General features: G+C 32.0%; 1 protein-coding gene across 6 annotated transcripts in view; it reads right to left on the reverse strand.

The window, feature by feature from the left end:
- Positions 1-15,413, reverse strand: part of LOC124957699 (mucin-5AC-like) — a 39,419-nt gene that overhangs the window by 12,470 nt on the left and 11,536 nt on the right. For 3 of the 6 annotated variants that reach the window (XM_047514929.1, XM_047514880.1, XM_047514888.1), the window contains exons 3-4: positions 10,232-10,299; positions 9,342-9,603 (exon numbers count right to left, since the gene is read on the reverse strand). In XM_047514929.1, the coding sequence (XP_047370885.1) occupies positions 9,342-9,459 (118 nt within the window). In that variant the 5' untranslated portion in view covers positions 9,460-9,603; positions 10,232-10,299. Of the gene's footprint in view, positions 1-1,131; positions 1,560-9,341; positions 9,604-10,231; positions 10,300-15,413 lie in introns of those variants that run through there. The other 3 variants (XM_047514907.1, XM_047514917.1, XM_047514896.1) reach the window with 3 other exon arrangements.

The raw sequence follows: 15,413 nt of genomic DNA on the forward strand, positions 1-15,413 counted from the left end.
AAATAGAAAATGAAATAGAAAAGAAAAAAAAAGAAATAATTAGAACGAAGAGAATTATGAAGGTATTGCGAGTTGAAGGAATTATCGCGATAAAACGAGAAGATGTTAGTCGACTGATAATAGAAGTTCAAGGTTTAAGGAGTGTATGTATATTCTTCCGAGCATATAACCGAGACGTTTATGTCTTTGGCCTTTGTAACAGTGCTCCGATACGCGTCGCCGAAGAATCATGAATGAAATGTAGTGCAGCTGTTGCTTCGATGAATGGAAGTCAAGATCAATGAAAGGTGACGTTCACTTTCAGGACTAGTCACTTTTACGATCTCTCATTTGCCTTCTAATGAAGCGCTTGACGATTTTTATACGTATTATCGTAAAATTGATCCAATTCTCGACTCAAATTAATATTAATTTATATAAGATAATATTATTATAAAAAAAAAAAAAAAAATATTATATCAATATATCTTTTCGAAAGATCGTAAGCCTAGATTTTGTTCTTTTAAATTCATATATCAAAATTAAGAGTTCCACGTTAGATGGAATTTTCTTTTCTCTATCACTAACTCTTCGTCGAATCGATTTTTGCGATTTTCTATTTGCAGTCGAATCGACATGCTCCGCCAATTTCGCAATCCTTTGGAATTTTGTCACGCGAACCAGCGCACGTACGAGCATAGATGTAAGCACGTATCATCGCTATATTTGCGTATGTAATCTCAACCGTTCGTATATTGCTAAGTAATTATACCGTGTTCGATCGATTATTTTACTTTTGCTCTATTTTCAAGAATTTCTCAAGGTCCATTCGCCCTCTATTCGGAATTTATGAATTCTCGTAGACGATGCTTTCGACGTCGCTTTGAAGTTTGAAAAAAAAAAAGAAAAAAAAGAAAAAAAAAACAAAAGGAAAAAGAAAAATAAACTTATAAAGAGATATCGATCGTTTTGCACTTTCTTGGAAAAAACAAAGAGATAAAAAAGAATACGTTCGATCGGTGATCACTGAAAGTGACGCGCACTATCGAAACTGTTGTATTTTAATTTTTCACATAAGAAATTAGATTGCACTTGGCCTCGAGTAGTAGCAGGCTCATCCACGCTGAAGTTTTCGTAGACTAAGGGACGTACCAGGGTGAAGAAAGCAAAGGTCGTAGTAGGGCTAAGGCACATCTTGGCGAGCATTTTGCCGAGCATCTTTGCCGAGAATCCTGCCGAGAATCCTGCAGTACTGTTGCCTCCTGTTATTGGCAAGACATCCTTCGTCCTCGTTGTCGCGCCAATACTAAAGACTCTCTTTCAGCCTCGGCGAAAGATGATCTTCGGATTAGTACACAGTGTATGTGTCAGCCGAACTGAAAGACTGAAGTCGTCGCCAGTCGAAGAAGCCTTTTATACAGGGTGGGGATCGTCTACCAGACCAACCGACCAACTTGATACCCATCCTCCTTGTATCTCCTCTCTTCTCTCCATTCTTTTGCCACTACCACCATCTCACCAGACTCTTTAGTGCCTTTTTCGTCTTCTTCGTCGTTTTCACCTTCATGAGTTGTCTTCCCCTTCAATGACATTTAAAAAGATTCGAAGTAAAATCTAGCGTAATTTTAATCCTGTAAATTCTGCTGATTTTTCACGTTTTATTTATTATCAAATCGCATAAGCGAAAACGTTTCTCTATCCTTCCAATCGGATCTATTTCGTTCTCATCGTGATATATTTTGTTTTTCTTTTTAAAAGGCATCATTAATACATCAATTAGCGAGTTAGTATGTAGCGACTCTTACGACGATCTATCAAGTCGATAAATGTTTCAGTATTCTAGGGAATATCACAGATAGTAAAAAAAAAAAAAAAAGTATCTTGAAACATTATTCTGTTAGCAAAATCCTTATTAATTCGTATTAGGCGATGAACGTGCGAAGACGCGACGTGATATATTTATAAATGCATTTCGCTGTTGTTTCGTGAGAAACGTACGATGAATCACCCGATAGACCTCCCGATAGAATCTATCGAAATTTGTGACTCGTCCTTGCTCGATACAAGGCCATATGAGATTGATTGCTATTGGCTTTTTGCTCCGCTTTTATCCTTTGAATGAGAGCGCATTCTTTTCTAAACTAATGCATTTGGAGAGAGAGAGAGAGAGAGAGAGAGAGCTGCTACCTTCGATTGAAAAAAAAAAAAATGTTGATTGAAAGAGGTCGTCTAGAACGTTGCTATTTTGTAGTATCTCGATTAAGAGCTAAATGCTTGTAATGATCGATAAAGGTCAATCAACTACTATACCGTATATGGTAGTCGAGATATTGAAATACTTACGAACAATCTCTTTTATTTCTACGACGTCGTATCGGAGATAGATAAATTCTGTGCACTCGATTTATTTCCATGAAATATATGCACTTGTAATAGAAAAAATATTGGGAAGATGTTAGATGACATCTCAATAGTTTTTATTTCTCAATATTTTTTGCAACGATCATTTATCGTTAAACTTCTTCGACGGTCTATCGAATGGGTGGCATTAACGTCAAGGTCTTCGACATTTTTGCGACTATCAAATTCATGGGTTAATTAAGCGTCGCGTAATTAATTTTTATTTTTTTTTGCTAAATAAAATAAAAAAAAAAAAAAAACCGTGTAATAGGAGACGATTGGTTGGGACGATTATCATAAAAGGAAACCGAAGGATTTGTTCTGATGGATCAAAAAGAAGAAGAAAAAAAAAGAAATGTGAGAAGTATGAAGACTGACTCGAAGATGGACTCGAGTTCGTCTTACATAATTAAAATGTAAATCGTAAACCTTGACTTTATTTGAACTGGCCCTAAGGAGATAATTGGGTAACTTTAATACTATCGTAACACGGGAAAGAGAACGTATTAAGAAATATCTTAGAAGAATTTCCGCTAGTTTCCTTGTTATTCCGCGTGCAGCTGTTTATTTCTCATGGCATAGAAATATAAGTATCGAAAAAATCCTCTTCATCGCTAATGTCACTTTGAACATCGTTCTGAAATTATACGTTTTACGAGAATCTCTTTCGAGTCGATGAATAATATCGCATGATTTACGTTTCAAGCATGTTCAAAGTAACCATAACGAAATTTTTCTGAAGGATTTTTCATCTCGCGCGCTATTGTTATTCCTGTACGTTTTATTCGCCACGAAAGACTTTTTAATTGAACGAAACGATCAATTCGCAAAAGGTGTACGAAAGGTCGTAAGTAAAGTTATACGCGTATAAAAAAATCATAAGTATTGTTCTCTGAATCTAATTGGAATTAATAGATGATATCGATTAAGAAATCTTGCTATATTTTAATTAATAACATTCGTCTATTTTATTTTCTCCTTCTTTTCTTATCATATTCAGTCTTCCCTTGGTGTTATCACGGACAAGAAAAAATATGGCTATCATTACCATTCATAGTTCTCGAGAGAAATTATTCTAAGAAAGAGTTAAGACGAAGTAAAAGAATCGAGGATCGTTCCAAGGGCTCGGCTTTCATCTTCAACCTCATATCAGATACACAGATATAGTTTCTTAATCGAACATTGAGAAAGCATTTCTAGTCAAAGCGATTCTAATCGATCATGAAACTTTCGTTAAAATTTAAATCACTTTCTCCGAATTCTGTATTGTCATTTCGAGCGAAGATCCTTGATTTATTATATTTTTATAAGGACATTATCTCGATGTGATAGAACGATGAAAGGAATACGTGAGAGAAATTTCCTTCGCGATATTTAATCTCCAAATCCTTATTTGTTTTTATTTATCTTTGATTAATCCCCGCGTGTTCTTTGATATCTTGATATTTCACGTTCAAGGAGATTTATAATGGTGTGCGATAACGTGTGTCTCTGAAAAGGGTAGAAAAGAAAAAAAATAGACAACTGTCTTTTTTCTCCGATTATTTTATCTTAGAGGCGAGCTAATCCTCAAAGAGGACTCTGATTTCCTGTTCTTTGACTTTTGATCCTTGGAACGACGAAGAACAGCATAAAAAATTTTTAAGATGATTTGAAAAATATTTCGAATTATCTATGCGATCTGTTCTTTCTATCTCATTGGCATAAATCATTTTCTCTTTTTAAAATTTAACTCTCATTCCAATGTATTAAATATTACGATATCTAGGTAAATTTCTTCCGCGTTCCGTGCATATCTATGTTATATCAGATAAGCTATGCCGAAATTGTCGAAGGAGGCATGTTAAAATGGATAGAAGACTTTCGATTTAAACTCTCCGTCGTATGGAATTACATTACGACATATTTGAATGGAACCATCACTTTGAATGCTTCTAAACGAACTAATGTTACATATGCGTATACGCATAACTGTGCATACATATGTATATATATATCGTGTGGGTGGGCGATGTTCGCAGATCCATTAGTCTGTATGATAAATCAAGCGTTTCTAATTTCCTTATCGAGTTTCTAACAATATACATACATACATACACACATATATATATATAATCTTATGTATATATATATATATATATATATAATCTTAATACCATAATGGAACTTAATATCAGTGTATTTCTATCGTGAATGTTTATTCCTTTGGATTAACGTGCGATCTTCTTCGATGTATTTATACGCATGTCCAAAGAACACGAAGTTGCAGTTAAAACATAATTCTTGTATTAGAAGGTTAAGGCCAAAAGGTCAAATGGATGGATATACCTGTTCCCCTGATATTCTTTTTCAGAAATATAATTCATCGACATTAAAAACATTTCACAACTCTAATCGCTCATTCTCATTAGATCTCGTAAAATTAGTATAATCGAGATCGATCGATATACCGAATGATAAATATAGACAAAGTGAAATGGTACAAAATGAAATTTTCTTTTAACATTTTCTTATTTTTCTAGCAGAAAAATAGACTTTAAGAGAGAGATAAGAAGAAGGATACGACGACGCATTGTCGACGTCGCATCGTTTGTCAAACGAATGGCAACGAAAACACGAAAGGAAAGTAATAAGATATTCGCGTGCTCTCGTACTTGAAATCGATACTTGTTAAGAAAAGACGAGACAAAGTTCTATCGAAAATATCAGGAGGAAATTTATAGCATGATCCTTGCACCACCGTCAGCACTTTCAGAATCAAAGTTTATAGCCATGTTCTTATCTAAATCCTTGCACTTATGCTTGTAAATACATGTAAGTACACAGAATATTTTGCATAGTATACCCATATATATATGCATATAATTTACACGCAAATACCTCTAACTCTTTACTATCAAAAATTTTAAATGACATCAATGTGAATGACGTCTGTCGTGAAATTAGAATTAAAGATGTCAATTATAATAAAAAATGTGAATTTTTCAACAGAATTTAAATAAGATTAATTTTATAGGCTTAATATTATAATTGATCGTGATAATTTGAGCTAGTTAATAAATAGATATAGATGACAAAACGAGTAAATAAAACTTTATAAGTAGTCCATTGAAATCCCTTTTTTCTTCTTCTAGTTATAGAATTAGTATAAATTTCGAATACGTTTCATTTCCGAACGCGAATGAATTTTGAAACAAACTCAAATTGATTCCACGTTAAAATATTTTAAACGTGGTATATTAAACTATGCTTTCTAAAATTCTTAAACTTGTTTGAGTTGTTTCGTTTTTTGAGTTTTCTCTATTTTTTTTTTTCGAATTCTTTCCGTTTCTTTCTAACAAATTTAAAACTCAATTTCATAAAATGTCAATGTTGAGGTTACCAATAGTTGACCTAGAAGGTAGAAAAGTAAAACACACACACACACACACACACACAAACACACATACATATATATATATATATATATATATATATATATAAGAAGAAAAAGAAAGAGAAAGAAATATGAAATTGAAACTATATGGATATAGCGACATTTCCGAAAAATTATTGCGCGAGCTGTGAACGATTAAGGTCTGTAATCTTCTTACGTTTGGAGAACGAAGCCGGTTTTCTTGAAGCGCAAAGGAAAGAGAGGGAAGAATGATGCGTCACCATCCGAGAGGAGCTCGAAAGACTTTCCTACGTAAGCCGGTCGATGATCGTGAGACTCCGAGTCCCAATTTTTTATTTTAAATTCCATGACTTTACTTTCGCAAGCATTTGTACGGAAATAACAGGAATGTATAACTATTAATATCGAACAACGCCTTCGCACGAACATCTTTCGTAATTGACGTGAAATAAATTAATCGTATATTTTTATTGTCAAAAAAAATAGTTGCGATAATTTCTTTTTCTTTCCATTTCTGTTTGCTTTTTCTTTTCTTTTCTTTTTTTTTATTTATTTTTTTTTTCTTTTTTTTTTTTTTTTTTTTTTTTTTTTTAACGACAACAGTAGCGAACTATTAATGAACTTTTACGGTGAAATAATAACGAACATTGGTTGATTCTGTAAAATCTTAATTAATTTTATCTCGTGTAAGATCATACGTATTCTCATACGCATAACGAATATTCATAATAAAGTACGTGTCAAGGATAGAAAGCTATATATGAAATATCTCACAGAGAGATTAATATTTTAACATCGAATTTCAAAACAAGGGAGGGAAATGAAATTCCTATTTTAAGAACGCTATTCGAATAATTTTCAACGACGAACATTTTCCATGGAAATTATTTTTACAAAGAACAAAATTGTTATACCGTTCTGATCCTTTAATTAAAAATAATATGGATGTATTATTTGGAATGGGATTAACGACTTATTCGTGAGTATGAAAAATGATATTATAAAAGATATCGTCGGCTGATTGTTTCGTTAACGTTAATTATAAGAAAGAAAAAAAGAAGGAATATAAATGAAATAATACGTTTAATATTCGATGAAAAGTTTCTAATTTACTCATAAAGATATCATGTCTCGATATGTCGGCCTCTGACCGGCGATAATTGACTGTCTCGTCTAGTCTCGTCACTAAATAAACTTAATTACGTGTCGTCGCTCAAATGAAAATGTGAGTCGTCATAATAGCGTAAACGTGAAACATTGTTCCACGTTCCATGATATAACAGCACCAAGGTACAATTTAACAGATAGCTTATGATCGTTAACTAGATATTTATGTTTTTCACAAACCGAAACCGCATTGTTTTTTTTCTTTTTTCAAATGCAAATATTTGCACCGAAAGATATATATTCTCATAAAATTCTACAAACAAATGGTGCAACGAAATCGTCTGATTTAATATTCATGAAATTTTTATTAAATTAATTACTTATCATATAAGCTTTATAGAGAGAAAAAATAAATTAAAAAAAAAAAAAAAAAGAAAAAAAATCTCGAGAGCCATTTTTTGTAATAAAAACAAACGAGGATTAATTTGAAATGGAAGAATGCTTATTAATTATTGTCACAGGAGGAAATGGAATGAACATATCGTACGTTTGAAAATTCAATGGATTTTTGTAAAAATATTTTCGAATCGATCCAATTGTGCCGTTTTATTTTGTATAATGAAAATCAATTGATAAATTTATTGATGCACTTAGAAAATTTTCAAAGCGTCTCTAAATCAACAGATAGTTTTAATATTTATTCTTTTAAATAATACATAAATTTGCATCTATTTGTATAATCGATGCTCGTTAAAATGAGAGAGAAAAATAAATCATTTGAAGATAAAACACATTTTTCTGTAAAATAAAAAAATATTATTATTATTATATATATATATATATATATAATAGGTTTGTTTCTACGAAAATATAAATAGATTTAGAAGACAAGATTTATTTGATTTAAAACGATAGTGCGGTCAGAATACTTGACCGCATCCCGATTGAAAAGTTTTCTTTTCTCATCCACTTCTCTCTCTCTCTCTCTCTCTTTTGCATATTTTTGAAATTAATTAGACAGAAGATAGTTATAGGAGAGAGGCAAACATATACAGACGAACGAGTCCATGTGCAAGAAATTCACTTGCGAAAGCGTACCAAACCATTTTGTTGGCGTCCTCGTCATCCTTCTTCTCATCGTCCTACTGAGAACTGTTACAAGCTTTGCGAGCATCCTGATTGTAATTCCTACAGCACGCAGGCACGTCATTAAAAGAAAGATTTACGAGTAAATATCAAAGCATGCCTATGGCCACGTTACCGGTTGTGGACGCGCTCGTATCGACTATGTCATCAACCTTTAGAATCGATGGCGTCTACTGTCCCGCCCATATTGCCAATCTTTTAGTACTATGCTAATCCCTTTATGTTTCTATTGTCGCAAATCATCATCTTCTTCTTCTTCCATTCTTTCATATACATACATATAAATATTTTTGTTTGCAACTACGATTAAATACGTGTATACGATACGATACATACCACGTTGAGAAATAATTACTAATAATTATCTTATGTTCAAACAAATACGAAAAGATTTTCACACAATAATATATCTTTTTGATATTGTCTTTTTTTCTTCTTTTTAATGGAAAAATGAATTCGTTTCTTTATTCATTAATAACCACCAAGACAAGAGAAAACGAGGAAATGTCTACTATTAGGATCTATGCTAATATTTTTCCAGTTTCAACCGATCATTCTTTAATATCCCTTGAAAAGACTTTTAAGATTTATACTTGGAAAAATATCCTATTAAAAATATGTGATTATTAATACTCGGCCAAATTTAATGAAATTTCGAGGAATCGCAACTGTTTCCATAAGGGATCGTCAAAGGAAAATGTATTGCGTTTAAATTGCTCAGAAAACAAATATTTCATTTGTTGCGTAATTAATTCGAAACGATATGCACCGAACTGATTAAGAACGAAACGATATCGGAGGATCGTTTTCACATGCCGAGAATATTTCAATGATTTAACATCTGTGTCTCTGTCCGTTATTTCACGTTATACATTTGGATTGCGTTAATTGTCTCATTAATGGTTATCGTTTCTCGTTGGTGGCACTCGAGGGTGGAAAATTTATAGACGTTGAGTACTCCCGCACAAATCATAGTATTACTTCGTTCGAAAATCGCGAGCACGATCTAACCTTGACCCGAATAATTGAGCTTACGTTTTACTCATGGAAAAATTTTTTCTCCTACTTTTAACGATTCAATAAATATAATTAATCGATCGGAAATATTGGAAAAGTATTTGCAATCGATTTGTAATTTTGTATAATTTTGTCAATTCTACGAAATATCATTTGATACGTTAATTTCACAACGGCGATGATTCAACGAAGCTTAAAATGAATTCAATTCTTTATTTATCTATTATTCCCTTTGAGTTGGAGAAAAGATTCGGTTTTAAGAAAAACATGCGGTGGCCAAATGCTAAATCCTTACGTGACTTCGTCGCAGCTCTCCGATTCGTCTCGCATAAGGATATATCGCAGCCAAACCAGTTTGGACCAGGAAAACATCGGGATCCTTCATTTCTTTCTTTTCTTTTTTCTTTTTTCATCGTAACATTCGCCAACAGCTACAAGAAAGAAGGTGGGCCCTCTCGTGGTTCTTCTCTCCCCCTAATTCTTTTTCTTTTTTTCTTTCTCCTTCCTTTCTTTCGTCCTTCCTCATCCTCTTATTCGTCTTGACCGGCCGGTGAACCCTTTGGCAAAATTAGTCGCGAAATCGGTAGGGTCATTCCTCGGAATATTCACACAATTTACATGAAAATCGTTTTACCGATTGATATTTCATCGTTGCAAATATTTAAAATAAATATTTCATCGAAGATTATAATTAACGTACAACCTATTTTTAATTCGTTTAAACATTATTCTTCTTTTTTTTTTTTTTTCTTTTTCTATTATTCCTTGAACGCATAATTATCGTTAGGTAATATTATTTTCAAGAATTTATTATTCTTTCGCGAACAATGGTAAAAACTACCCCCTCGTTTTTCTCTAAGGCACCTTGTTCGTAGCGAAGTAGGACATTCTTGTAATTAAATTCATAATTACGTAGAAGAATGACGAAAGTAAATACTCCGAAGAAATATAATAAAAGTAAAGATTCAATGGATCTTGCTATTTCAATTAATATATCCGCCTAGTATGAAATGTCGAGATGAGGCGATCGTAAAAACTTGCTTGAAATAGCGAAGGAGTATTGTAAAGGCCGTTCGAAAGAAATGCTTATGATCGAAGAAATCTTTACAAACGTATTCGACAGCTCGTAAAAACGAATAACCGAGCATCTTTTACTCCTGTTCATAAGGTGGGCCATGTACTCACGTGTTACAGGATGTAACGAGCGTTACCGAAGCGTGTTATCCTTGAGTTTGACTTTCTGCGTTTCGATACTGAAAAAGAACGACGATGAAGAATAAGGCTAGCGAAGAGAAAGTAATGATGGCTATTCGAACGCATTGATTCGTAATGGGGGTATAAATCTTCCCGTTGTATTTGCGAAATTCCCTTACTTATTAATTATCTACTCGATTATTTTTTATTCGCATTTGCAAAGCACACGAGATGATTCGATTTGTGTCAGGAGAGAAGTGCACCTGGATTTAACGAACTCGCCTTATCGAGATTTAAATTTGAGAAATATCAATGTTAATACGGAGAAATTTCATTGGTCTTTCGTTTCGGTTAAAATTTCTCTAAAAAAAAAAAAAAAAAAAAAAAAAAAAAAAAAAAAAATATTCTGTATCTTCGATTTAACGCGAAGAAGAAAGTTGAATCGATCATTTCAATAAGAAAGGTAAATATTATACGTAAAAGTCGTTTTTATCGTTTTTTACCATTAAGAAAACAAGACAGAGAGTTTAATCATATCGATTCTTAGATCGGCTCTTCAACGAAAACGGGCATTTAATCCGATTTTCGTTTTCGATTAAATGGTTATGGTTCGGTCTTGTAATAAATTTGCAAATTTCGAAAACCTGATCACGAGTATCAAATATGGATTAGTCACATGCAAATATCTTCGCTTTTGTGATCGTTTTTCTAATAAAACTTCAAAAGATCATATAAAATTGATTCAAAGTTATATAATGTCCTCCTTTATTAAAGTTTCAAAGAGATTATGCTTTATGGGTCTTTTCAAAAGATATTAATATAACGGATCCAACATAGTCGCCTGTATTTTGCTATTCGAAAAGAATGATAATTAATAATCATGAATAAATACTTTTTGTATTATTCTTAAAAACCGCGAAGGACACTAGCACATATTTTTCAATATTTCATATTTTGCAATGTCGCATGTGAGAATGAAAATCGATTAATCGCTTTCCCACAAGAGATCCTTGTTCGAGAATGGCCTATTATTATTATTCACTAGCCGCTACCAATAAACTTTTTTCTCTTTTTCCCGTGGAAAAGAACGACGTTTGGACGCTTTGACGAATGACTCTTGAAAGGGACCGATTACAAAGTAATATTCCAATTTATTAAAAGCTCTGGTCGTTAGAAAGTCACGAATCTCGCGACTATTCTTTTATACGTTGTCGTTTCTTTCATAGAATTGCAAAACAAACAAAATATGAATTGAACAAATAAACCAATAGAGGAATTATTTTGGAGAAGAGTCAATAAAATATATTTATCCTTTTGACATAGATGTTTACGATAATATATAATAGTATAGTCGACGTATGCGAGAGAAATTATTTACGAGCGGAATCGCTCATACGATTTCTCATGAATGATGAAATTATCTGAAAATACGTGATACGAATTAGACCACAGGTATGTAGACCTCCATCCACGTTTATTAATTGTTTGCGTTCTCTTTTGGCTAAATGCATATTTATAATAAATATATATTATACCGTAGCAAAGATATTTAAAAGTCGCTGTACTTTAAAATTCTGTCGGACAAATAAAGAAAAAAAAAAAGAGAGGATGAAAAAGTAAAGAGAATGGATCCAAACTTTTCGTATTACAATATTGAATCTTTTTTATTTTTGTCCGTTAGTAGATATCGAGTTTTTGCTCTCTTTGCAAAGCTCACTATTGCCGGAAACATTAAATGGATTTTTACGAGAAGTCAATCAAACACGAGCACTCTACTTTTTATCCCGTAATGAAATACGACAACGCGAGTACCAGGATCGATATTCTTTACACATCATAGATATATATATATATATGTATGTATATCTATGTACATATATAATATATATGTTATTTCCGGTCGAACGAAATTTTGTTCTTGTTCTTTGCCTTCGATCGAGATCAAATGATAGCGTTAATGATAAATACAATATTTCAATATAAGTTATTGTATTCTTTCTCTTTTTATTATTCCTTTTTTTTTTGTTTTTTTTTTCTTTTTTTTTTTTTTTATTAATTCCATTTCCTTTCTTCCGTTTTACTCTTCTCTTATAAAAATTGATCCGACGTTAATGGTAGTTTTTGTATTTTGCACTTTTTCTTTATTCGCGAATCATCGTAAAAACGGTGAGAAACGAATGGTCGTTGTTATGTTAAGGATTTGTGGCGGAAGCGATAGGAAGATTCCGGCATTATTATGCCAACATGATTATGAAAATAGATCGTTTCAATCTTGATAAAAGTATAATTGCAAAGGATCACGAGTTTTTTACTTCGATCGTTCTTACGAAAAAAAAAAGAAAAAAGAAAAAAGAAAAAAGAAAAAAATAAGACAATGAATCGTTACGTATTGCCATCTGATAAGTTACAAGAATATCGATTTATAATAATGTATACGGAGATCAATTCTACAATGTTTGCTACATTTTGTAATAATAATAAGATTAGGATTTTAGAATAGAATTTTAAAAATTCTACCGAGCTTCTTCGAGTTCAATGAGCGTAAAAATTCGACAATAAAGAAGTCGAGCGCGATGTGATTTTTATGACTTTTAAACTTTATAAAATGCGATACTTTTCTTTTCGTTGAAGAAAAGTATGTTTCCGATATTAAAAACTTTGAAATATTTGTCAAAGGCTTTAAAAGTTTTTCTCCTTGGAACGTGTGCTTCTTTAATGACAAAAAATAATTTAAAAGTTCGAAGAAACAAGAATGAGAATCCATTTAAATGAGAATAATATTAAAATTATAAAAAAAATATTGTAATTCGTTGATTACGTGTAAACGAAAAGAAAAATAATCAATAAATAAGTAAATAAATAAAATAATTAGTTGTTACTATTTTAATGATAAGTTTGATTGGTAACAATCAAGTTCGCATTTTAATTGCTTTTCTAAGCTTTTGATTTTATAGATAATTTATTCTTCCCCCTTTTTTTTTTTTTCTTTTTTCTTATCTCCATTCGATTTCTTTAACTTCTCACGTTCATTTTATCGTCGTTTTTATCGATCTGCGTGATATTTTGTTGATCCTTAAAGCTTTAAAATAACATGACAAAGGCCTTCGTAGGTGTAGAATTACGCTTCTAAAGTCAACCTAGAACGTGAAAGACGAAAGTTTACCTCGCGGAACGAAAAGTAAAGTTTAATATTACCTTCGTTGAATTCCTTTTCGTTTGAGAATTTGAGCTCAATTTTCTATCGTAACTAATTTCGTTGCCAAAGCTGTTACGAATTTTGATTGGCTCATGGTTTTCTTTCTCTCTTTTTTTTTTTTTCTTTTCTTTTATACGGTAACAACAAGGCAATATCGTTTTTCCTATTTTCCATTTTCTTTACAATCGAAAATTCTTGAAATAATACTTAATTGATTGATACAGAATGAATACAAAGTCTTTACTATTTGGATATCAATTATCAGAACAATTATCCTCTTAAGTAAGAATAAAACTCGAAGATCAATATTAATTGAATTTGATATGAATTATAGGAAGTAGATGATACTATAAATAAACTACTCGTTAAAAGTTCTTGCAGGTAAGAATAGACTGACTGTGATGCAGTCCTAGGAAGTTTACTTTCGAAATAACATTTCAATCCGGCATCTTAATTGATTATTTTCTTAACGAAGTCTAAAACAACTTTATCGATTATAGTCTTGTAAAATAATCTTCCGTCTCTCTCTTTCTCCATCTATCTATCTCATTAGTCGAAATTCATTGAAACAACTTGTAAATCCTTTATCTGAATACGATCGTAACGATCGAAACATTCAAGCTTTTTTTCTCTCTCGTCTCTCTTGGCAATACTTGAATCATCTGCACCTGCTGCAAATATTCCGAGTCGTCGTAATGTGTCTCTTTTAATGTGTCTTTTTAATCAATCGTACGAAACTGACCGTTGATAAATATCGAGTCGTTTTAAAGGGCATGAAAGCAAGCCGATCGTAAAATAAAGGATGAGTAATATTAATGTCACGTAAGAACAAAAAGTCTCCCCGTCGCCTTTAAATACTATCAAGCTGAACTATTGCTCAATGTATTCGTCTATGGAAATACGAACGTGCCGTAGATGACGCACTTGCGAGGGTTGGTTCATTGTCAAAATAACAATAGTTATAGATAAGGAATATTCACCGACTATGATAATAATTTTATACATATATAGCTATATATGTATATAAATATACAAGCTATCTATATAAGGTATAATGTATAGACGACACGCAACTGACAATGCTAAATTATTACAAATTGTGAAAGCGAATCTTCTTATTACTTTTATATATTTATGAGTCATTCTTTTGGATAAAAATAAAATTGACTAATGCGTATTCGAACATGTAATTTTGAAAACAAACTTGGACATATTGTTTTTCCTCAGAAAAGAAATAAAATTTGTTCGTATTTTATTAAGTATTAAATAATAATGGTAAGAAAACACGATGTAAAACGTCTATCAGACGTTTGGACAAAGATTAGAACGATTTGCGAGGAATAATTTTCCATAAGAGTATCGACTACCAACTTGGGAATCTCCTTGACACGTACCTGTTTTCCACGGATATTTCTGTATATCGTAGAGATGAAAGGGACCAAAAAAAAAAAAAAAAAAAGAAAAAAAAAGAAAAAAGACAAAAGAAAAAAAAAAGAAAGACAAAAATGCCAAAATTTTTTTCTTTTTTTTTTTTTTCTTTTTTTTCATAAAACAGAACGATCTTGTTAAACTGAATTGAAATCGATCCCTTTTATTGTTGATATTATCATAAACCTTTTCATAGTTAGATAGATAGAGGAAAAAAGAAAGAGAAAGATTTTTTTCAGGACAGCGATCTTTGACTATCCATACGTCTCGATGTTTGGAAAAGGGAGAAAAGACGAAAGAGAATTAAATGGTGAACGAAAGGAGGAAAATCGATTTTACAGTAACGAAAGTGCAATTTGCAGAGAGCTATCTATCTTTGAGCACGATCCTTGACACCCTTTGAGGGGTAATTCGAGTTCGCGTTCGAATATGCTACGTAATGTAATCCCTAATGTGTCGTATGAGAGTAAGCGAGAGAAATCCTACTTGCGATGGAGTAGAAATGCGCGTCCACAGGTCCGACAACCGGTTGTCGCATCTTTTCCTTTT

This window comes from Vespa velutina, chromosome 1, assembly GCF_912470025.1.
Source record: "Vespa velutina chromosome 1, iVesVel2.1, whole genome shotgun sequence".
Taxonomy (NCBI): domain Eukaryota; kingdom Metazoa; phylum Arthropoda; class Insecta; order Hymenoptera; family Vespidae; genus Vespa; species Vespa velutina.